Source organism: Aythya marila (assembly GCF_965140915.1).
Source record: "Aythya marila genome assembly, chromosome: 14".
Classification (NCBI taxonomy): domain Eukaryota; kingdom Metazoa; phylum Chordata; class Aves; order Anseriformes; family Anatidae; genus Aythya; species Aythya marila.
This window is the reverse complement of record NC_139055.1, coordinates 18,188,348-18,212,064: the sequence shown is the minus strand read 5'-3', so window position 1 is coordinate 18,212,064 and position 23,717 is coordinate 18,188,348. Positions and strand designations below refer to the sequence as shown.

At 52.2% G+C, this 23,717-nt stretch overlaps 1 protein-coding gene across 2 annotated transcripts in view; it reads right to left on the bottom strand.

Moving 5' to 3' along the window:
* Positions 1-23,717, bottom strand: part of PDLIM4 (PDZ and LIM domain 4) — a 50,363-nt gene that overhangs the window by 18,437 nt on the left and 8,209 nt on the right. The window contains exons 2-3 of one of the 2 annotated variants that reach the window (XM_082771814.1): positions 20,934-21,049; positions 8,275-8,426 (exon numbers count right to left, since the gene is read on the bottom strand). In XM_082771814.1, the coding sequence (XP_082627940.1) occupies positions 8,275-8,426; positions 20,934-21,026 (245 nt within the window). In that variant the 5' untranslated portion in view covers positions 21,027-21,049. Of the gene's footprint in view, positions 1-8,274; positions 8,427-16,099; positions 16,251-20,933; positions 21,050-23,717 lie in introns of those variants that run through there. The other variant, XM_082771815.1, reaches the window with a different exon arrangement.

The following is a 23,717-nucleotide window of genomic DNA, read 5'->3' as shown; positions in this document are numbered from 1 at the left end:
TCCAGTGTCCTGTATCGAAACCTGTCAGCATGCAGCCCTGCCTTTACGGACTCAGGGCCCCCACCATCACTGCTTTTTCAACAAAGAGCTTGCTCTTTGTCACAGTTCGAAAAAGATGTCTGGTTCTGATAAACACTCTACTACAGTTATTTGATTGTAGGCTGGGACCCTTCCTTCTAAATGGGTCTTTCAGACTGTTGTTTTTTGGGACAAAGGAAGCTGACCTTCCCAGGAACGGCAGCGTTCCCAACAACCCCGACTCCATTTTTGCCGTCACCCAGTGCTGTGTATATTGCTTCCACGTTAAGAATTTCATCTGGAGGCTCAGAACAATGAGAATGCCTAATTGCATTGGCAGAAATCATGGTTATAATTTCCGTGCTTTTTTCCTCTTGTGCTGAACTAGCCTGCTGTTTGTTCGCACTGCCGCCGAGGAGCGGGCGGTTATGACATTCCTGTTTGCACAGCTCTGGAGACCACACGCCAAATACAGCTTAAAAAAAAATCCCCGAAGATTTCAATTTGCCAACGAGTAAGACATGAGATTCATAAAGTGGCTCGGCTTCCAGGAGATAAGAGCGATAAGCAACAGCAAGCTCTCTCCATGCTAAGCCAAGGCACTGGTGCTGCCGCCACTTCCACACCGCGGCTCCCAGCCCACTGCACCCCAACAAGCCACGGCGGCTGTCCTGGGACACAGATAACTGGCAGCTTCCAAAGTCATCGTGTCTGTACACTTAAGGACAGCATGGTCAGACCGCAGGCTTGAGTGCAGAAGACCATTCATAGTTAGCATTTTTAATGATTAAACTCCAGGGCTTCACCAATTCTGTAGAGCGACCAGTTTTTGGAGTAAGGAAGACGCTGGAGCAAGCAGGACGCAGCCCTGTGCAGCTTCCAGCGAGGGCGGAACAAACCCAGACTGACCTCGGCTGCAGTTTCCAGTTGAGCTGCTCTGAAATTAAACCGATATGGCACAGTTCAGGTTCTGTTTGGCGTTTTCAAAAACAAAGCGAAGGGGACTGGGGAAATCGCCAGCCTTACCAAAGCGAAATGAAAACCTTCTGAGGCTTGGTGAGGAGGAGACCCCCCCCTCTTTGCCAGGGGAGCACGAGCTAACTCAGGAAAGCATCCCCAGCACAACGGGCCCCTGTGGACCCTGGGATGGAGGCACAGCAGGGACCTTGGGGTCACTGTGGCCACCCCGAGGCACCTCGTGCTGCCAGCAGTCCCAGCTCTGTGTTTAGGCAACAGCAAAAACTAATCACACTTCTCCAGCGTAATGGGTGAGAGATCAGACACCGCGCTCAAATGTTCCGAGTTGTTTAATTTACTGCTCAAGGACGGGAGAAGTGTTTTCAGATGTGTTGTAGGGGATTAAAGTCAGCTATGTGGAAATCATTACTGTGCATTAACAATGCTCTGCTCTATTTTAATGGCTGCTAGAACAATCCTAAGAAAAATAACTCTACCCAGGTTAGTGCTAGGCCTTCGACACAGGGCTTCATGGGAAACAGGCCCATTAACAAGACAACACGAAAGAAAATAAAGAAAGTTGCAGACACCTTTTATCCCACAATTTGTTTTCAAAAAGACTCAATATCATTTTTCCAGAAATTACTTGCATATGCTGGCACATTTTACTGAAGTGTTTTTTCACCTGGTAATGATCTGCAAGACTCGCTCCACATTTACAGAGCTACTTTCAAGTTGCAAGAACTGCGTCTTACTGGGCATCTACTTGCTCCTTTATAAAGGGCTGAGCAGCACCCCGAGGGGCACCAGCCCAATCTGGGATGCTGCAACCTGCTCTTGTGCAGCTTGTAGGCGTGAGCAGGCACCAGCCACACACCTCTGCTGCGTGTGCATGTCGCTGCATTTCACCCCAATCTGTTCAGTCCCTCCTGGGGCAGAGATTGGAAATCACTGCCCACCTCCCACTACAGCACATCATCAAGGTCATGACCACAGAGGTGATTTTTATTTCCCATATAGCTGTTACCCTTCTAAGAAGCAGGAAAGCAGCTCCAGCAGATGCTCATGACTCCAGGCTCACTGTGGTAGCTGTATGGTGCAGGATCAGTCCCTGCAGCATTGCATGGGGCTTTCACTGGCTCTGCAAGGTGAGTTCACACATACTGACAAAGATGCTAGTGCCAGGTGTGTCTCACTGCACACAGGGGCCCCAGCTCACACAGGACACATACAGAAGAGGCCGTGGTGCTGCTTCTCCCTTCGTTCCTCTTGGCTCGAGCTGTTCCCGAGGAGCTGGGCGCTGGAAAGCTGCCGGTTTTCCCCTGTTAGTCCTCGCACAGCTCCGAGGGGAAGCTGTGATTCACTTACTCAGTTGTTCTCAAGTTTCCAGTAAGAGCACATCACACCCTGTAACGGTTCCCATCTCCCATCTCCGACTGCACGGCTCAGACGCGCTGCAGCCACGAGAAAAACGTGCACAGAGCCAGGGGAGGCTCCAAGTCAGCTCTGTGAAGTTGCAGGGCTCCAGAGGCTACATGCCTGGCAGATTCACCCCTGGGCTTCCTCCTCCAGGAGGGCAGCTTGCAGAGAAGCTCCATCTCAGAGAAGAGCAGGCGTGACAGCCCCGGGCCCCTTGACGCTGGTCTGCAGCTCCCACCCAGCCCCGGGCACAGGAGCCCAGGATTATCACCTAAATAAAGGGCTACCACTGGATTACACTGAGAAAAGAGGCAGCAACATTATTATTTCTTAAGTATCAGACTCAAGACACACATGAAATCCTCTCTGTGAGTTACAGGAATACGAGCACACTATTCACGGGGCAGGAATAAACATGCATGCTTTCCTGACGTGGAATTTCTTCATTTGTGTACCTTAGAGACAATTCCACAGTGAGGAAAAGAGAACAAAGTTTACCACACAACCATCATTGTCCACACATTTGCATTATTTAAAAACTCTGAAATCCCTGGCCTCCGGACAAGCTCACAGATTTTATGATTAAACACCAGACCTGCACACCACGTTTCTGCACGTAGTAACTCATGAGGGATGCCTAATGCCACCGACCTTCTCCTGCAGACACTGCTGCCTCGCCCGGGGACCCGAGGGACCCAAAGCTGACACAGCACTGGGCTGATGTAGGTGTGGACATCCTGACCCACCCAGCTCATCCTCCCCAGTGCCAGCGCTTCCCCCACACCTCTCACTGGGACAAGGCACAGCAGTGCCACGAGTGCCATCAGTGCATGAGGGGCAGCCCCACTGACACCATGCTGAGGGTCCCCCTGCGCTACCCTGACCCTCAGCATGCGGGGAGGCGTTCCCACCGTGGGCTCAGGGCCAGCTACCTTAGAAAAAATGAAATGTAACCCCAAAAACCACTGGCTGGCAGAGGGCAGAAGCCCAGCACACGCCTCTTGGCTCGCCCTTCCCCTGGGGGGCAGTGGCAGGCCTGGGCAGCACTGCCAAGGACGTGCGTCAGCAGGAACAGCGATGCCACGAGGTCTCCTGTCCGGCGCCCGAGGTCCTCCGTGTGCCCAGCCCTCAGCGGCTCAAACCAGCTCTGTGCCTGCTTTCACTTGAGGCACAGCCCGATCTGAAGGAGCTGGCAAGGCTTTAAGAGCGCTAACAGAACTCCAACATGAGATGTAAGAACAGGACGAGCTGCATTGCTGTGCGGGTTATCTCTGGGCAGAGCATGTTATGTGCTTGCCTGTGTGCCAACTGCCTTCCAGGAGGAGAAAAGGTTGGTTATGGGAACAAACACTGATTTTTAAATAGCGACTTCTTCATCTGAACCTACGTTGCTGCAGAGGATCCAGACGTGATTTATCAAGCTTGCAATTATCTTGTTTTTGCAGCTCCTCACACCCGAGGTGACTGCTGGCTGTTGCTGTTTGGAGAACAGGAGGGCCTGGCCCTGCCTGTTTTTACCACGCTTTGAGTTCAGCTGCCAGTGCCTGCAGCCACTGCCTCCCCCAGCCTCCCAGAATTGAGTGGAGAATCAGGTGCACACAGCTGCCCTGAGCCCCAATGCAGTTTTTGAGCCCTTCTCTGGTTTTGCTCCACCTCATGCCTCAGTGGGAACCTCCCATTTCCGCGCTTCCTTTGGAGACGCCTGCTGAAGGTCAGGTTTGGTGACCAGGAGGCTGCAGGTTTCTTGTTTCGGGGTACAGCTCTGGCTGATCCCGTTGCCAGTCACTGCCCTGCTCACTGCTTGTTGTGACAGAGCTGAGACCACCACCAGAACCCAAACCAAAAACATCCCACGGAGACAAGCACGCCTTCCTCCTGCTCCCCAGTGGCCACCCACTGCAGTTGGCACACGTGGGCAGACCGCCTTGCAGCTGGGCAAGAGAAAACCAAAGCCAGGGCGATGTTTCTAATGACAGACTGTGCTTAGGACAGATGCAGGCAGCTATTTGCAGCCCATCCACACAGTCACACCTCGCTACTGCCAGCCCACATCACTGCAGATGTCCCACTCACTTGTTTCCTTCCAAGCACGGTGAGGAGCACTGTCTGCAGCGCGTGGGAAAGCTTTACACACTGATGGTTTGCTCTGCACACAAACCAGTCATCCTTACTTGTTTTCCCACCAAGAGCCCTTTTCAGGCAAATCTGATAAATATAATCCACATCTCCCAAATCCAAGGGGCTGTCTGCATTGCCAGGGCACCCAAAACCCAGCAGGACTGGTCAGTGTCAGGGCACCCAGGTCTGTTAGCCTGCCCTGTCAGACAGCAACAACTCGCTTCTTTTTTCCTTGTATGGTTGTCACCCACTCCGACTTTCCTGCTCAACTTTCAATTAAATTTGAACTTTCAACAATTCAAAAACAAACCCAATCTTGTTATACATCTCAGGAACACAACGTCAGGGGTTCACTGAGAAAGGGCACGGCACAGAAAGAAGCCCAGAGAGCACCAGGAGCCTGGGAGCCCTCCACTACCCAGCTCACTGCCTCGCCCCCGTCCACCCTCACAGAGGGACGGAGCCATGCTTGGCAAGGCACTCAACACCAAGTCTTATGTGTATTTAATAAAAGACAGACCACTGAGCTTGTTATATCAAATACTTCAGACACTAACTGCCTTTTTAATCACTCCGTAGGGAATTTTGTCAAATGGGGCATGCAGAAAGGGTGCTGCTTGGGAAGCATCCTTCGGGATGAGCAAGCAGCCTCCCGTTCATCCATACACGGGGCTCTCCCAGAGCACAGTCCCATTGCAGAGCCCAGGAGGACACCAGCAATACTGCACACACAGCTGCTGGACACCCACAGCCACCCCAGACATGAGGCCATGGTGTTCTTCGAGAGCTGCTCCCAAGGCTTTGCTGGATGTGCCGCCCGCGCTGACTAACGGCTGGGCACAGGCAGCTGGATTCAGGAGGTCACTCAGGAGACAGGGGAGAAGTCCAAGAGCCATGTCACCGAGCACTCTGCTTGGCCAGACTAAAAATAGAGTTAATGACGTGTCACTGGAGCTGCTTCTCTCTCTGCAGAGAAAACAAGCTATTCAGTTTTTCCTATCAAGCGCAAGGCCACGCTAAGGAGATGCAGAAAGCTCTCAAGGCCCCGCAAGGTGCTTGCTTTCTGAAGAACCATGTAACTGCACCAGCTCTAGGATATCGTTCCCAAAACCAAACCCCATACGCAGCCATTCCTCATCGTCCCCAGGAGCTGTGTGCATCGGTCTTGTGGTTTTTAAAATGCTGCCCTTTGCTCTGGGGCAGCAGGCGTCGGGCTGGATGTCGTCCTGCTGCACTGCGACCAGGATGGGAACCTCTGCTGGGACAACAGGAGCCACTCTCACAGGTACTGCTGACACCGAGTACACTGCCACCACGAGCTGAGCACCACTCTGTGCACGACTGGGTGACAGCAGGGCTGTGCCCATGGATGCTCTCTGCTGTCAGCATGACTTCTCCGATAGGCAGAGCCACCAAATAACCCCACCAGCAGTCGCTCGGCAGCAGAGACTTGGACCCAAGGCTTTGACACAAGAAAAGTCATCTCCTTACTTTCTAGGATCTGGATGAACTGCAGCAGGCAGGACTAAAGGGCACCTGAAATCACTCCGGAACCACTGCAGTCAGCACAGCATAAAGGAAAACAAAACCTTCTTTCTCTTAGCATGCCTACATGTATAAAGGTCAAAACAACTAAATTATCGTCTCAAGATGGCAATGCCATCAAGCCCATGAGCAGACAGCTGGATGCCCTAACAGCTCCAGCTCTGGTTTTAACCTGCCACTGCATGCCCTTAGTGGACGACTTCCAAACCCTGCCCCAGGTCCTGGGACGGACACCGTCCTCCTGCTCCTCTCTTCAGCCATAAAGTGGGGTCAGCGGTGCTGTCCTCAGGTTACAGATTAAGAAGTCTCCATGGAAAAGGTGATGATTTCATTAACTTGAGTCATCTCTGGCAGTGTCCTGCTCTAGGCAGGGACAAAGCAGTTTCCGATTCCAGGCACGTCCCAGGACTATTTGAGCCGCTTTGCTGGGCACTAACTCCCCTGCAGTGCTGGATGGCAGCCGCTGGCACAGCCTCACATCTGGCTGAACGGATGGAAAGAAGTCTTCAAGCTGCCGTGATGACAAAGTTCCCATTCACTATTCATCTCAGCTTTATCTTCCAAATATAAACGTGTAACCGAGTAACTGCACCATGACAAGAGGACACTAGGCAACCCACAAATGTGGAAGTATGTCAATGTTCAGGGCAAAAAAAGGAATACCCGTGGTTCGATCTCAGTCAGACAGATGCCAGTTGATTCTGGTGGCTAAAATGGGTTGAAAAAATTGGACTTCAGCTTATAAATTCAGATAGCAGGAACCCACACATGAGAACACAACGCTGCCAGACTTCAGGTGAAAGCTGTTTGCAGCAAAACTGCATCCTAACTCCTGACAAAAGTTGCTCCATTGTCCGACCACCAAAGCCTCCTGCTACACGAGTGTTTCCACCTCTCTTGTGCGTTCAGACAGCCCACAGAAAGCTCCACCAGCACTGAGAGAGAATCCTCGTCCTGCTCCAGGTAGCCCAGTTGGGCGTAAATAGGTGGTCGAGCCTCCCAAAAACTTCATCTGATAGAAGACTGGACAATCCTCCACGGCTATGTGAAGCCCTACCCACATGAAGGATTTTCTTTCATTTTTCCCTCCCCTTTCTTCCCCAGAGAAGCAACCACAACCTCCACAGCACAGGCTGAGCTCAGCAGCCCCTGCTGCAGCCAGGCATTGCAGACCCTGCTTCACGAAACCCCAGAACAAACCCAGGTTTCCCATTTGGGGCAGTGCTATGTGCTCAGAGCAGGGCTGCTGCAACCATGGGCCGGGACCAGGCTTCCAGTCAGAAGCTACATATTTCCTAAAAGAAGTATAAACAGCAAGTGACAGCTCTTTATAGCAGGAAATGCCTTTTTAATCTGAAGTGGGCAATTAGTACAAATTATTTGAATCTACTGGAGATAACAGTCCCGTGTCAGCCTTATAAGGAGCACTCAGCGGGACGAGATCATTTGTGGCCTGCACTTGAAGCCTTCAGCTAAAAGATTAGTTCCAACAGAAAGCAAAAAAAACCAAATCTTCAGTTTGTTTTGAAATAGTAAAAGAAGTAAACAAAAACCTCACATGTATTTGGCAGCACCTCCAAATGTGTGTTAATTGCACAGACACTTGGGAAAATGATAGGTGGGAGCACATCGAACAGGAGGCTTCTCCCAGGTGGGATTTTTGGTCCTGTCTATAGGAGCTCCACTGCCTTGAAGGGTTCGACCCAACTCAGCCTGTAGGAGCCTTGCAAGGTGCAAATGAGAACCCAGACACGTGTAAGTGACCTGGATCCATTTATTGTACCAGTGTTCCTCCAGAAATAGTCTGTCTCACTGTTTCTAAAACCCACACAAGCACCACACGGGCTGCTGGGATGCATCAAGAACTGGATCTAACAGCACGCCTGCTCCGGGGCCAGCTGCAAGCCTTCTGGAGAAGTGTCAGGCAAAGCTGATACAGAGCACGTAAGGAACCAAAGCCCCAAGGCTGTCCTGTTCCCACATCTCCCTCTCTGAAGGAGCACGGACAGATACAGCAGCCGCCCTCGTTGGAAGGGCAGGGGAGCAGCACTGGGACTTCTCCTCCAGCCCCACCAGCCAGGAGCAGACCTGCTGAGGAGCAGGGGCTCCAAAAAGGATGGGAAGGTGTCGCAGGCTGCACAGAAATGCCCACAGAGGTGTTTCTCAGTAACATGGACACGGCACCTGCAGCCTCAGCCAGCGGCATGCGGCACCTACCTGTTCACAGAGAGCAGCAGCTGGTCCGTGCACGCCTTGATCTTGTTCTGTGCTTCCAGGTGCGTCATGGTTTCCGTGCTCTCCCCGTTAATTGCCAGAATGATGTCTCCTGGGCACAGGTTTGCCAGGGCTGCTTTACTTCCAGGGTTAATCTAGGCAGGAGAACACGGAAGGGTTACTTAAAAGAACGCTCACTTTAAAGAGACCCATTGAAACAAGCAGGTTGAAACGAGTTCTCTCTGGGGACCCACACATTTTGCCAACGCCAACAGCAGCTACCAGAGCTGGGACACAGCCAGGGCCATCCCTGCACCCTTGAGGGTCAGGGATACGATGCCACCAGGTGCTGGCTCTTGGTGCACGAGCTTTCTGTCACCCTCAGGACATGATCAGATCCAACCTCTTTATTCGAACAATGCAATGCCCTCTTTAAAGAAAGCTCCTTTAGCTGGCAGGCCCTATAACATGTTTTAAGGATCAGTCCCTGAGGAGTACGTGAAACTCTCTGCTTTGGATAAATACGTAATTTAGAGATGAGAGCAGTCACCCTAATTGCTTCCTGGGGAGATGTTACATTTGACATCAGTTTTTCCTGACCATTATTCAAACAACTTGTCTCTCTGCAGCTCTGCACGGAACATAACGCAGCTCATCAAGCATCCACAACCCTTTCCTACTGTTTTTTGTAGGAATGCCAAAGCCTTATAAAACTTAACGTCTTTCCTGAGGAGCTAATGACATGTCCAGGTACCATTTGTGGTCAGACGTAAGGCCAAACCTACAGCCTATAAAAAACATTGAGAAATTACCCTTTCGGTTACATCAGCCCAAATATGTTTTTAATTTTTGCAATAGGATAAAGTGATACAACACAGACAGGACAGGTAAAGACGCCTATTTAAGCTCTTTATAACTACATGTGTGTCCTTCAATTTCCTCGGGCACCCAGAGCATCTGCTACCCCTCTGCTGACCCAACACATGGCTCAAAGCACAGTGGCTTTCTGTCCCTCTGTACCTAGCTGTATTTAGTGTAACAGCGCCTTGATTCCTTTAATTTTGATTTACACCAGTGCAGTCCTGCCTCAGATGATGGCTCCGTGCCTCACCACGTCCAGAGGTGTGCCGAGGACCAGAGAGGATGCTGCCTGCCCCGAGACCAGAGGCTGCCTCCTGGCAGGGTCAGTTGGTAGAAGTCCCATTTTCACCAAGTTTGGTTTCAGAATAAAACACAAGAGTCAGAAAACAGAATCCCTGCTGCATCCTCCACCTCCCCCCAGCGCACAGGGTAACCCATCTCCAGCTGCCTGGTTAGCTGCTAGGTGCTGGCCATCTGTGTCGTGGTGCCACCAAGCCCATGCTACCACTAAATAGGCAGCCTCTTAAAGAAGAAGTCATGCACACATCTGCTTTCACCTTTTTCCTTCTGTTTGCTTTTTAAAGCTCTTATTTTCAGAGGGAACTTGCAGAGGGTTTGGCCATCACACAACACAAAGCCCTGTGCACCCCCAGGCCAGCCTGGCACACACCACCCCAGCAGCAGCGCTCCCCCTCCACCACAGCTCCAGGTGCCACCCAGACACAGACCTGGAGGTGTTCGAGGAGCTCCAAATCACTTTCTGCATCTAAGCAGAACTGACAGCCTGAATTAGGCCTTTTGTTGTGTTGTCAGAGCAAATCAACATTTACCACTTGCTCTTCAATAGCTCCAGCCAGCTCTTTTGCTCCACAAAAACCTGCCTGGCTACCTCCTTCCCAGCCTGGCTCCCCTATGACTAAGCCCAGAGCAAACAATGGGAGCTATTTCTTAACACAGCACATATTAGCTGCAAAGCTCTGACACAGGGCATTTTAACCCCGGAGAGATTATTTTTTTTTTTTCCTGGAATTAATTTGTCCTGTTGTTTTTTTTGAACCTGGGTAAGAAAATATGATATTCACCCAGTACAAAGCTCCTTCTGCAGCCACAGAAGCTGCCAGACCTACCTGAAAGCCACCCAGCAGCTCAGGCAGCTCCTCCAAGGAAGCATCTCCACGCACCCGCATGTTGTCACACGTTTCCCTTGGTGCCCACCACTCAGCCACTGCTGCCAGCAGGCTTTTGGACTCCGAGCCCTTCAGTCTGACCCACTACAGCTGCGTTTTGTTCCTGTCTGTTCAATGCTGTCTGGACGTCTGACGGATTTTTCCCCTTGCACTGATCTTAACCACATTGCAGCTTCCTTGGAGAATAAGCTGTTCATAAATGGGGCTCTTAGCTGTTTCCTATTTTTAGTTTCTGGTTTATTTCAAGTTACTTTGGCAGCATCTTCATATTAGCATTTTATGATATCCACGTAGATGACTGAGGGCTTGAAACGGAGCTGAGCTCCAAGAACTCATTAGTTTGAGATACAGCATCAGTGTCACAGCAGCTTGGGAATCAGTATAATAACGTGTCAGGTCCAGAGCTCGTATTTGTTGGCAAATAGTGTTTAAAGAGCTTCAAGCCAAGTTCTCCCAACTTCCAGCTGTGCAAAGCCATTGCCACCAAAGATGCCACAGGCAAACCCTTCAGGCTTTGGGCCACTGCACTGCACCTGAACACAGGATCAAGCCCTGGGCACTGCCCTACCTGCTCCTCTCGGTGAGCATCCACGCGGAGAGCCTCCCCCAAAGCCAGGATCTCCCAAAGGACAAGGAGGCAATGTTAAATGTAATCTTTGTAGGAGAACGTGCATTTGGAGTCAAGTATCCAGATAGGGTGAGCCTCTATTACCACATGGAAGTGAACAAATAAATGAGGAGGGAGCAGGATGAGGGCTCAGTCATGCACCTCCCAGCCAGCTGCTAGCAGCCAGCACCCACATCAGCAGCAGTCGGCTCAAAGCAAAATGCTCCAGGTTCTTAACAGCCACTTTTCCAGAGGAAAACCTGCTGCTGAGAATCCACCATTGTGAACAAATTAATTTTTTGTAGGTGTACTAGCGACAAACCTAGGGCTGTGCACACCAGGGCTGTGGCTAAGCGATGCGGGTTACAGCCGGGTGTGCTGCACGTGGCTGTAACATCTCCGCGGGGCAGCAAAGAGAGGCCTTGGCACGGGGCTTTGAACAGAGGCACCCATTCATGCTCAGACAGGGCCATGGTCTGCTGTAACCACGGTATGCATGACATGAATCAAGCGTGCACAAATTTGAGAGTAACTGGATATATTATGAGATTAAAAACCCTGCAAAAATCCCGCAGTGAGTCACCGGAGCTGTGTTCTCACAAGGGCCCTCCATCAAAGGCACGGGTATCGAACAGGGAGGGTTACAAAGACAGTAGTAAGGCTTCTTTGTTTGTGGGTGCAGAGGACAAACCGTTGTAGGATTAAGGCTAAAGGGACACAGATTAAGGCAAGACCAAGGGCATGCGACTCGGGCTGGTGTAAGCAGCATCCCCGGAGCCAGGACAAGCTGCAGCCCCTCTCCCCGTGCTGCCCTCCCCGTGCTCCCCAAATCAAGAGCCCCAGCTCCCCTGGGGCACACATCACCCACCAGAGGTGTGTGGCCACGTCCCGTGGTGCCTGTGCCCTGCCCCAGCTTGCCCATGCTGGAGGAATCGGGGCTGTTCGTCTGCTCCTGCTCCAGCCAGGCTGCAAGGACAGCCCTGGTCTTCTACAGCCCAAGGAAGACGACGTGCCAAAGCACAGGATTTTTAACAATTTTTTTTGGACAACCATAAAAACGTCTTATAATGGATTTATTTGGAATCAGAGCAGGATAAATACATCAAACATTGTCTCACACACCCCAGCTGTACCATGCAGACCCCACAGCCACAGCCCTGCAGGCACGAGGCCACTCAGCATCCCGGAGAGCTCTGCCCATGCCACAGGTTGACAGCAGCCTCAATAACACATTCAGAGCAGTCAAGTCTGTGGCAGAAGCACACCCAAAGCAAAGACCTTTAAATATTTTTAATAAAGCTATCCAGAAGTTCTTGTTTCCCAGCTAGCAAGAATCCAGCCCCATTTGGAAGCCCAGTGAGCTCACGCATCCACACCAGCGATGACCACGGGCCACAGCAGTGACCCTCGCACTGACATGAACACCAGCTACCAGTTAAATTAGGCTGCTAATTATCATTACCCTGTGCTTCCCACTGCTGTTAATCCAACGCCAGCTGATGCAGAGCTGGGAGAAGCCACACAAGAGCAGCGTGGTGCTGCTGGAGATGCCCTGGAGGCCACCACGTTGCCGTCGGGCTGGGGGACACTGCTTCTCCAGGGCAGTCTGCTCCCCATCTGACAGCACTGACTGTGGGAGACATCGCCAGGCCAAGCCATGCTCAAAAAAAACCAACCACCCTCTATCCCCAGTCAAGGGGATGCTCTGGAGCAGGTCTGGGAAAAGCCCCAAACCCAACAGTGGCTATCTTATCTGGCCGCTGGGGCCTCGTGCTGATTTACTAAGTGCTAGCATCTGACTCCAGGCCAACAAAATAATGCACATTAAGGCAACTGCTGCACTAAGCCAGCTGGTGTTGGAAGCTGTGCAATCTCATTTGGTAAGTGAGATTATTTGCACTAAGAGGAGTTTACTCTTGAAACACACGCAGCATTATTCTTTCCCTCCTGTAGACCAAAGCCAGGTGCCTGCCAGGCCTGTAGGAGCAGGCAGGGCAGAGCAAACCCTGGGGGTGAGCCCCCAGCACTGCTGTGGGTGCAGCACCACCAGCTCCATGGGGTGCGGGCAGGGGCTGGTGCTGGGCATGGAGGGGAAGGGCACCCGCGGCTCTGTGTGAAAGCAGCTTTGTTCAAGGGAGCTCTGGAACTGGCCGGTACCATAAGCAGAAGCAATGAATGCTTAAGCAAAAGCTTAATTTGTTATATTAAGTAATTATATTAATAGGTTAACACAGTAGGAGTGCTACTGTAAAAAAAAAAAAAAAAAAAAAAAGCTCACTCCATCAATTATCGGAACTATCTTTATGAATTTAATGGGTTAAAAGGCACAATTCTGCACAAACCTGTACAGACCACATAACTTGGTAACCAAATCAATAGCAGTTTGTTACAGGCAAGTCAGGGGAAATGTTCTGTTCTGCAAGCATGATCAAAAGGGCCTGATTAAAGCCTCTGAGAGGCTTTCAAGACAGTGTGATAAAGTTCTCAGCTTTCCAACAAAGCGCACTCGTCCTGCCGTCAGGAAGCACACCACAAGGCAGCAGATGCTCTTACAGCAGCAATATCTTTTAAAACAGGAAGGACCAAGAGTTAAGTGGCAAACTAATGAAGATAAATTCCCCAAATCTTTTAACCACTCCTTCCAGGGATTCTCTTCAGCTTTTCATAGCATTGTTCTTTGAACTAATACGCTTTCCTTGCCAATCCGTTTATATAAGCGGTTAGAGAAGTGCAAGAGACCAACATATCTTGATTTTGCTTGGGCATGCTGCACACCACAGCAAGCGAGGAGCACTGTTTACATAATGTGACTTCATTTAACTGCTGAAGAAATAAGAAGGAAGACGTTTAAGAGCATAAAAGGGAAAGAAGCAGAGTACAAGCATTACGAAGGGCAAAACACTCAAAACCCCCCTTCCTAGCCCAAGTGCTGATGGATCCGAATCCAAATTTAGAATCAGATTTGTAGTTTAGGTCCTAATCCAGCTCAAGGGCTGAGATCTCTACAGGGAAGAGGATGAGAATCAAGGAACCAAATTGAACCATATAAATTGAGCCATGTAACCCACGTGGAAATTGCAAAGAGCCGAGGAAGCCGCAGGTTGCTCAGCCATGGGAGGGGGCTGACTGCAGGAAGCCCCCCCTCCTCAGCCCCACCACACTGCTGCCCCTCTCCTCCCTCTTTGGTGGGGAGAAGCTGGGGATGAGCTGCTCTGCTACACCCAGCACCAGCCCACCACCACCCCAGATGCTGCCACACTTAGGGTCACCCCGTGCTCCCAGGGGGACAGCACACCCCATGATGTGGATCAGCCTGGAGCAGCTCCGAGGTCCCCCAGGAGCCACACCACAGCCACCATTTGGCACACCAGTTCAGCAGAGAAGCCTTTATCATGCTCAGCAGCTCATTTCCATTCGAGGGTCTGTGGCCAGCCCTGCTGTGAAGCCCCCTCTCTGCCCCCCAGCCCAGCTCTGGGACTGCCACAGGGGCTGCAAGGAGCAGCTCTGGCGAGGCCCCGGGTGCTCGCAGCGCTCCCTTTAAAACACAGGCTCTCTCAATCCATCTTCCTGGCAGATATTTTCTTTATGATCTAAAGGAGAGTGGCAGAGGTGCTGTCAAGCAGCAGCTCACCACAAGCAGTCTGAATTCAGGCAGGGAGCAAACCTGCAGCTCGGTCCCTGAGAAACAAGGAGGCAGTCACATCATGCACCCTGCTGCCGCTGGGCCGCGTGCCACTGCCTTCTCCTGGTTTATTTGTGCACAGTAGATATTTTGCAGGGTTTGGCCTTTTGTGCTGGAAGCTTTACATGTGCTAAAGGCTTCTGGGAAACGTCCGTGGCTTTGGCTTTCGGGGGATGACAGCATCCAGGCTCAGGGCACAGTAACCTTCCAGCAGAGCTTCCAGCCCATGGTGCCTGTTCGCGAACCACACAGGCTTTAGTTCTTCAAGGCTGTTTCTCTTCCAGCCATGCACTGCCCGTTACTGATAACTAGGAATAATTGTTTAAAATCATCTTATTTAATCAGCTGTATTTTGCTTTCTGCAGCTTCTCGTACTCTAAGATGTCATTTGCACGTACTCTGCTGTTAGCCCACGAGACGTGTTTCTGTCAAAGTACTTAAGGTTTAATGGGTGTGAATCTGAGCTGCAAGTTTCTGCTGCTCTGGTTGACAAGAAAGATTGAGTGTGGTACAGGCTTTGAAGGCATCTTTATGACATCTGGGAGATTTATTGGCTGAAATGCTCTTGCACAGCATTTTTTTTTTTTTTTTAAATAGAGATACGTTCTATATGGTGAGAACGTTTGTTTCTTTTTTCCTGGTCTCTGCTGGCTGTGAAACCCACTCCAACGACACGCTGTGGCTCTGCATTTTTGCGATTGCTCCAAGTAACCCAGTGAATCTGGTACTCGCACAGAAACCTCAAGCAAGACGAGAAGCTGAAGCCAAACATTCCCAGCCCTTATCTGCCAGGGCTTACTGCGAGCTGGTGTTAACGGCAGTGTACAAACCCATTACATTAACGAGCTTTCACTACATATATTAGTGCCTTGCTTCAGTACACATCCAGCAGCTCCGCACTGACAACAAATCAAGTGGAGTGTGTTCTGTTAACATGTTTGTTTTAGCTGTTTTATCAGCTCCACCAGATCTTGAGAGATCTGCTGTTTTCTTTCACACTCCAGCACCTGTGGTCACAGGTGGGTTAGAACAAAAATAATTTCGCTAAGTGTTTGGGTATCTAAGAACCAGGAGCCGATGCATTTTAAGAACTCTGAAGTCAAACGATTTAAGTTAAAATATTACATTTAAAAGGATCCACACCTCTAGAGATTCACTATGTAACACCTGCAGACTTGTAACATGCATTTTTCTCCCCAAGCTACCAGAAAAAACGAGTTGTAATAGTCTTCACTAATTCCACATAACCCATAATGACATATTTGTATTAAAATTAAAGGACTGATCTACCCCCAGCAGGACCACCTATATGTATCACCACCTGTTGAACCATAAAGCAACAAAAAAAATAAAAAAGCAGCATTCCATATATTTTCCTTGCATGCATCCCACATCAACAGGAGCATTTTATTAAGCTTTTATTCTGCTTTATCCTCGTATGGAGCGAGATACACCCAGACATTTTTCCAAAGGATCTCTGACTCTGCCTACCTGTCCCAACAGGCAATCTTTCCATCTTCACAATGCAGGTGATGTCAGTTTTATAGCAGCAACAACAAAAAGCTCAACACCCCGGTTACACCGAGCACCTTCTGCTTTGTTCGACCTGGCAGCGGCCTGAGTGTTTTCAAGGGTGTGCTGGGTTTATTTTGCTAAACTTGCACCAAGGTCAGAGCTCGTATGAATGGACCTGCGTGAATCATTCTTTCCGCCCGGTTTCCCACTTGGGATTATCAGCGTGCTTGATTAGGGTAATTACCATTAGCCTTTCATTCCAGCCTATTCTCCCATTACTGTCTCCTGAACCAGCGCAAGCATTTACTTCACTCTCGGTTATTAAATAAAGCCTCAGTGATGGAACACGTTCAGCAGCGAACATATTTGTAACATACTTCTGTTAGCCCTTATCTTTGTTAAATTAACTGTTAAGCACCACTACAGCTTGAAGTGTAAGAGCACAGATTTCTCATGTGAGACCTTGCACCAACCAACCAAGCACTGGGAGACTAACGAAAACAAAACAACAACAAGCACAACTAGTTCCTGCCACTTAAGAACATCACCCCACTTGAATCATTACGTTACAACAATAATATGCAACAAAGAGAAACAGCAAAGATCCCTCACTTCTTCTATACAGACAATAGAAATACCAAAGGCCAGCAGAAGTCAGCCGTGTCTGTAGCTTTATGATTTTTATCAGCACAGAGCAGTTATTCCAGTCCATTTGGGACTATTAACAAAGTGGACCGTTTCCATTTAATAAACAATCAAGTACATAAAATTTGCATATAAAACCAGGGCAACAACTTTCTGGCCTAGCAGAAAAGCAAAGGAAAAAGTCCTGCTCCTTTTGTTGGCATCTCTGGTTCTTGCCTTCTCTGCCAAGTGTCAGGATTCACACAATCAGGTCAGGATTTAGGGGGTTAACCCAAACCACCCCCCTGTGCCCAGCACTGCCCAGCCTCAGGTTTGGGCTCTGCCATCCCCAGCCCAGAGCATGCAGGAACAGGACCCGTGAGCCACCCCATAACATAAACAGGGCTCGGGGTGCATGCATTTGGTGTGCAAGTGGTCAGGATCCCAGCGTGGCACCGGGGGATCTGCAGGGAGCCCAGACGAGTGAACAAGACAACTTTTATTGGAATTCCTCCATCGGCAGAATTCCTTCTGTGTATCCCAACCTTACATGGTGCAAGTATTTGCTCAGACATAAAAGCTGCTTAAACTTGAGTCAACCTGAACTCTCCACACCATACTACTTGGTTGATGGGCTGCAGACCGATTATTTCTTGTTCCAGCTCCAAGCCAACGCTGACAAATGCATTTCTTGCTGCTCTGCTAGAGACCAGCAGGTACACCGATGTTGGAGCCAGCAGATAACGGAAAAGCTGTGCTAAAAAACTACTTTTTGTTTCCAATACTGGATTCACAGTCCATTTGTCAATAGCCTGCTCAGCCAGGGAGTTCTGGACTGACGCTGGCAGAGCTGGGCAGGGGATGACGCTGGCTGCTCTAAGAGCTCGACAAGTGAGTTCGGGCGATTAATACCTTCAGCTACTCCAGTTACACTAATGACTGATTATCTTTTAATCCTAGGCAAGGGGTAGATCAACAGCAATCCCACACGGAACCACAGCAGTTACTGATGTGGTTACAGGCACAGCACTGAAAGCAGCTGAGTAAGTTATTCCACTCCTGCTGCTGGGTGTGCTGGCGGGTGAAAGGGAGCTGAAAGGGAGCGTTGTGGGTACCTGCGTGAAAGCAGCAGGAAGCCCCCGTGCCACAGGCACAGGCAGTGTCCAGTTGTTAGCCTCCAAGGAAAAGCAGCTGACAGCTACCAGAAAATTAACAAGGTCCTACAGCCACTTTCTGTCAAGTCCTAAGAGCTGGCCTTGGCCAGGTGCTTTGGGTCATTCCCCCACCCCTATAAATATCACTAGGGGAAGGAACCTCTCATTACATGATGAGCTACACCCGGCTTTAACTTGCTGTAGCCACGGGGACAAAGCAAGCCAGGCTCCCTCCCCAGCACAGAGCCACAGGCTGCAGTCCCACCCTGGGCTCCCCTGCAGGGCAGTGCCACCACCTCCAGTCTTACTCTCCGTGGCTCCCAAGAAAACAGGGGAAGAAACAAGGAAAAAAGGGACAGCAAGCACAGCTGGCTTTTTAAGTGGCCACATGAGACAGATGCCCTAAGCACACCCATCTGTATTTGCATTTCCTTATCTTTAATACCCAAGATTTCATTTTAAAGACTTTAACACTTCACGCTCCAGCTCAAGCCATGGCCTCAGCATCAGCTGTTCTCAGTGACTCGAGCAATCAGACCTTTACCACTTGTCATTTAAGATTTATCAAACCACAGAGGGATGAGACCTGCTTTCAAGACAAATAAATCATTTCTTGACTTCATGAGCATATTCGAAACAGCTGCGAGCGACAGGGCTCACCACCACGAGCTGCACCTGTGCAAGCGCAGGACTTTGCAGGGAGTGAAAGGGTAAAGCAAGTCCTGGTAAGTCACTCAAGTCCTACTCCAAAGCAGCACTGTTTGAGATCATTGTTTTTCTTGCTGCCAAATCCATATTTTTCCAGGTTTGTCCTTTTCATCCCGCCCCAGCCTGGGCACCAAAGCAGTGCCTCCTGCTCCAGCACCATACAACCAGCTCCGGCTGCTCCATCGCCCCTCCTACAGCCCCTCTTTGGGGTCAGATCCCACCAATGCAACACTTAAGATTGCTCTGGGTGAAGTGACAGCACGCAGGTAGGTTTGGGAGAAGCAGCTGTACCCAGGGAGGGTTCTCCAGGCAGGCAGCAAGCAGCTCCAAGCAGCGCGCTCCCTCACTGCCAGGGAGCTGTCAGGTCTGGAGAGAAATTGTTTCCTGTAGCAGCCTAGCATGGACTAGACAAAACCAACCTATTGGTGACTGAGGATATTTTTTTTCAAACCCCACGCAGATGAATTCATGTTTTACAAGTGACTGGAAGCAGGGCTACAAAGAGACAGACAGCCTTTGGCATCGAGAGCTGGATGTGGGTGGCTTTCAGATGTCTCACATCCCAAATTCTAGCCCACAAGCCGCCGGCATCAGCTGGTCCCGCACACACAGGAGGCTTGCTGAGCAGCCCCAGCCTCATGCCCCACATCATCCCAAGCCCCATAAGGGCACAGGAGGGGTGCATCCATCCCCAGGAGGGGCGCAGCCACCCCAGCCCCACAGCCACCAGCCCTGGCCCATGTCAGCAGCTGGGGCTCGCAGCTGGAGGTGGGAGCCCTGGAGTCTGCTCCCTCCTCCCACCAGGATCGCTGCTTTTTAGAGTATCTGTTTGTAATTTAATGACATTTTAATACAAAATAAATAAAAAAGCACTTTGAACCAGGCAGAAGTCAGCCAAAAGCCTCCACAATCAGCCTGCAGAGAGGCTCCCTCCCACGCTTTTGTCTCCGGCCCTGCGGATCTTCCCCTCCTCCCCGCTGCTGGGCTGGGGGTCCGGGGGCTGCACCAGCCTCAGGATGGGCAGAGCTGCTCCCCCAGCTCCTGGTTCATCAATTCACCTAATTGCCTCCCCATGCACTTCCATAATCAAAGGGGGGCACGCAGCACACCTGCTCCCAACCACATCTCAGCACAGCCCAGCTCCCAGAGCCCATGCCCACCCCCAGCCTCCCTAATGCTGCCCCTTTGGGCATTATTTCCAAACCAGCACCATCTCTGTGTGGTGGGAGCAGAGCTGGCTGTTGTCAGCCCCCAGCAGCATCAGGGAGCTGCTCTCAGAGCATCGCCCCTCACCTCAACAGGAGCAGGGTTACAACAGGCCTGGGCTAAGGGGGTGCCATGCTCAGCACCCCCAGCCCTGCACTGCTGCCCAAAGTAAAGCCAGCCAGAGGGGCGTTATACTCACACCTCCTGCGTTTGCTGAATCCACTTTGGGCCAGCGCTTGGCTATGCAAAAGCAGAGTTTTTTTCTCGCTTAACGTTAAACCAAACTTTCCAAAGTAACAGCCGAGCAGGCTCCCTCCTCTAAATTCAGATGTTCCTCTCCACAGCAGGCAGGCTCGTACAGACACCCAGGTTCTGTGCTCAGTTGCAATAAAACCCCACGTGGCTGGGGGTTCGGGGAGCTGCTGTACCCACCTCCCCAGGAGCACCCCCACCAGAGCTGGGTGCCCGAGCCCCCCAGGAGCAGCAGCCTGCACCCCAGTCCTTCCCAAATCCATCTCCCCCCCTTTTCTCCACTTTGTACCTTCACAACCCAACCCCACTGGGCCACCTGAGTGGGGGCAGCCCGGAATAAAACCAACCCCACGAAGCTGGGCAGTGGGCACTGCAGGGCTCCAACACAGCCCCAGGTCCTTTTAAAGGTGCCTTCCTCCCCAGCTTTCTTTACAGCCCAGGGTAAATATTTTCCACTTTCTGTCACGCCTTTGGCCGGTGAACGAAGAGATGGCAGAGGGCTTTTGTGCGCCAGGAGGGCAGCTCAACGCCACAGCCGCCCTGCGAACCGCCCGATCCCCCCCACGTCCAGAAAAACCCCCGAAACCCCGCAGCCCAGCGGGGGGAGCTCAGCGGCACCCCTGCACCCTCCGCCCAGCACCCAGCGCTCCCCCGACCCCAAAGCACAAAGCCGAGCTGCCCAAAAGAGAAGCCCCCAGCGCGCAGCCCCGCGCCCGGCGCCCCCCGACGGCTCCGCGCCTGGCTCCGTGCCCAGCGCCCCCCGACGGCTCCGCGCACGGCGCCCCCCGGAGCCCCCGGTGCCTCCCGGCCCAAAACAGCAGGGGGAGAGGCTGCAGACCCCGCAGACCCCACGGCCCCCGGCTCACCCTGGAGATGGTGAGGGGCGTGCTGAAGTCCTTGCCGCCCACCAGACGGAAGCCCCATGGCGAGGGGCCGCGCAGGGCCACCGAGTGGGGCATGGCGGTGGTGGCACCGGGGTGTGGGGGGGGGGTCCGTGGCGCTGCGCTCCTGCTCCGGCTCCGCTCCGCGCCGCCGCCGCAGCCCTTAAAGCTTCGCCCAGCCCCGGGACGGCCCCGATGGGGGGGTGAGGGGGGGGGAGAGGCGGGCCGCGGGGGCGGGTCCGGCCCCGACGGGGCGGGAGCGGCGGGCGGGGGGCCCTGGACCGGGAGGCGGAGGGGAGGGGGGCGGCCCCGGGAGTCTCCATCCCCCCTGCATCCCCTCCATTGCCCTCACATCCCCCCCATGCCCCCTACACCCCTTCCATCCCCCCCATGCTCCCCGCATCCCCTCCAACCCCCCCACATCCCCTCCATCCCCCCCACATCCCCCTCACATCCCCTCCATCCCCTCCATGCCCCCCACATCCCCTCCATCCCCCTCGCATCCCCCCCCCAGCTCTCGTTTCTGCCGCTCCGAAGGGGCCCCGGCGGCGCCCCCCCACAGCTCCCGCGGTCATGGAGCAGGGTGGGGGGCTCAGCCCTGGCACCCCCTGACCCAGGCAGCTCAGCTGGGCTCTATTTTGGTTTTTGGGTGGCTGCTTGGGGGTGTGCGGTCCCCGTGGGCACTGCGGCACGCACCCTGGCTGCCCCCCAGCAGCACATGACGAAATCTGTGATGTTCCAGTAAAACCAGAGGCATTTTGCTGTCCACCACCACTGGTGTCTGGAAGGATACTCCAAACGGAATGACCCACTTGGGTCACAGCAGCTTGGGAAACCTCCACACCAGCCCGTGGAGGGGGTCCTGGGTGGCCAGGGCAGCGTCAGACCCCGCGGTGCAGCCCCTTCCCGCTGGCCAAGTGGTGTGGGGCCACCATGGGGCTGCCACCCAGCGCGCTGCCTGCCCCAGACGAGCACCCATGGGGGCACCCAGGGGATGCTGGCACTGCAGAGGGTGTCCCGAGGCACGGAGGTGGGGTGGGTGAAGCGATGGGCACAGCTGATCGGGTCCCTGCTGAAAATTGGGGTGCGAGAGAGACCTGGGCTTGGGAAACCCCACACTGCCTGGACAGGGCTGGGCCGAAATACCCTGCTTCCAAACAGCACCAAACAAAGGAGGCATTGTTAGAAAAGTCCACTTTTGCGAAGTAGCTTCGTGTTGCCCGGTTTCTGCGACTTTGATTTATGTGCTGCTCGCTGTGAAATGTTTCTGCGTGTGTTTGCTCGTGCCATAGGAGGGTTTGTCGGAGGCTGCCGTGCCCGGGTTCTCCAGGGGAATTTGGTCTTGGCTGGGGTGGGAACTGCGGCATTTAACCGCGGGCTCTGGGGCAGCCCCGTGATTTAGCAACCTGAGCACAGCAAGCACGCGTTATGAGCCCCAAATACAATAAGTTTTATTCGCCTTGATGGAAACAGACCAACAGAAGAAGAGCTGAGACGCAGCTGGGACCAGCCGGGCTTTTACCCATCCTCTTTGTCCCATGCGGGCGGGTGCCTCCACCGCGCACGCAGGCTGCGAACGCTCACTTTTGTCTGTGCGAGGGCTGATGAATCATGCCTCATTCCTGCATGATATCACCGGGCTGCAGAAAGCTGTGGGGAGGCTGGCCCGAGGTTTCCTCGCTCGCTTCCCGGCTGAGCCCCGACATTCGCCTCGCAGGGGGCTGGAGGCACAGCTTGGGTCCCCCCTGTCCTGCTCGGGGGGCAGGAGCAGCATGCGGCCCCGTGGGGCTGAGCCAGGCAGTGCTGCCCTCATTCCCTCTGCAGAGGACAAAGAAAAATTCTTTTATTTCAGGAAACTAAGTCTGCTGTAAAGTGAGAGCAATGCCAACAGGGAAAAGGCAAAGCGCAGAGACAAACGGAGCTGCTGATCCGTGCGGTGCCGGCAATGGCCAGGGCTTTATTTCCATGGTGGTTTCTAAAATGCAGCCTGCCCGTGAGTGGCAGGCACAGCAGCCTGCCAGGGTTTCAGAGCAATTTGTTGGCACGGGAAGTAGCCGATCAGAACGCAGAGCCCCCCGCTATTAAAGTATTCGTTTCAGAAATCTGCTGAAAAAGCTGCTGACTTCAGGACAGTTTCTCTTCAAGGCCTCTCGAATGCTCAGCCGAGGCTGCCCCTCACATAATGTAAGGCTGATGGAAAAGGTAACCCAAGTAAAATACAATGGGAATTAGCCAAATCAGTTTAAACTTGTGGGTGTGCTTATTCCAAATTAAATTCCGTTCCAAAATGCATTAAACCGAGCTGAAGTAGAGCCAGTTTTAGTCTGAATAAAAGTATCTGCAGTGGAATTCCTCCTGCTGGAAAGTGTCCATGTGTAGACCAGCCCTCGGATCGGAGAACTGCATCAGGAATTCATTTTGTACCCCTCTATCACCGGTGGGTTTTTTCAAGGTTTTTGGGAATGAGACCACTAGCTGAAGAGCCCCACTTTCCCCAGGCGCCTCGTTTCCTCCCGTTGCTCCCACACCTGCCCACATGTGCTTCCTCTGAGAAAGCCAGCACAGCTCTGCAGCCCGAAAAGGGCCCAGTCATTTTGGGGAACAAAAGCGGACTCAGCGATTTCTATTTCTTTGTTTCTCCTAACGTGATAACTTTTCAGCTGTACTTTAAGTCACTTCCAGAAATGAGTTCTACTTCTGGAACAGAAATGACAGAATCACCAGAAGATGATAGGGATCTTGCTGCGGGAGCAAGCCGTAACATTAAGC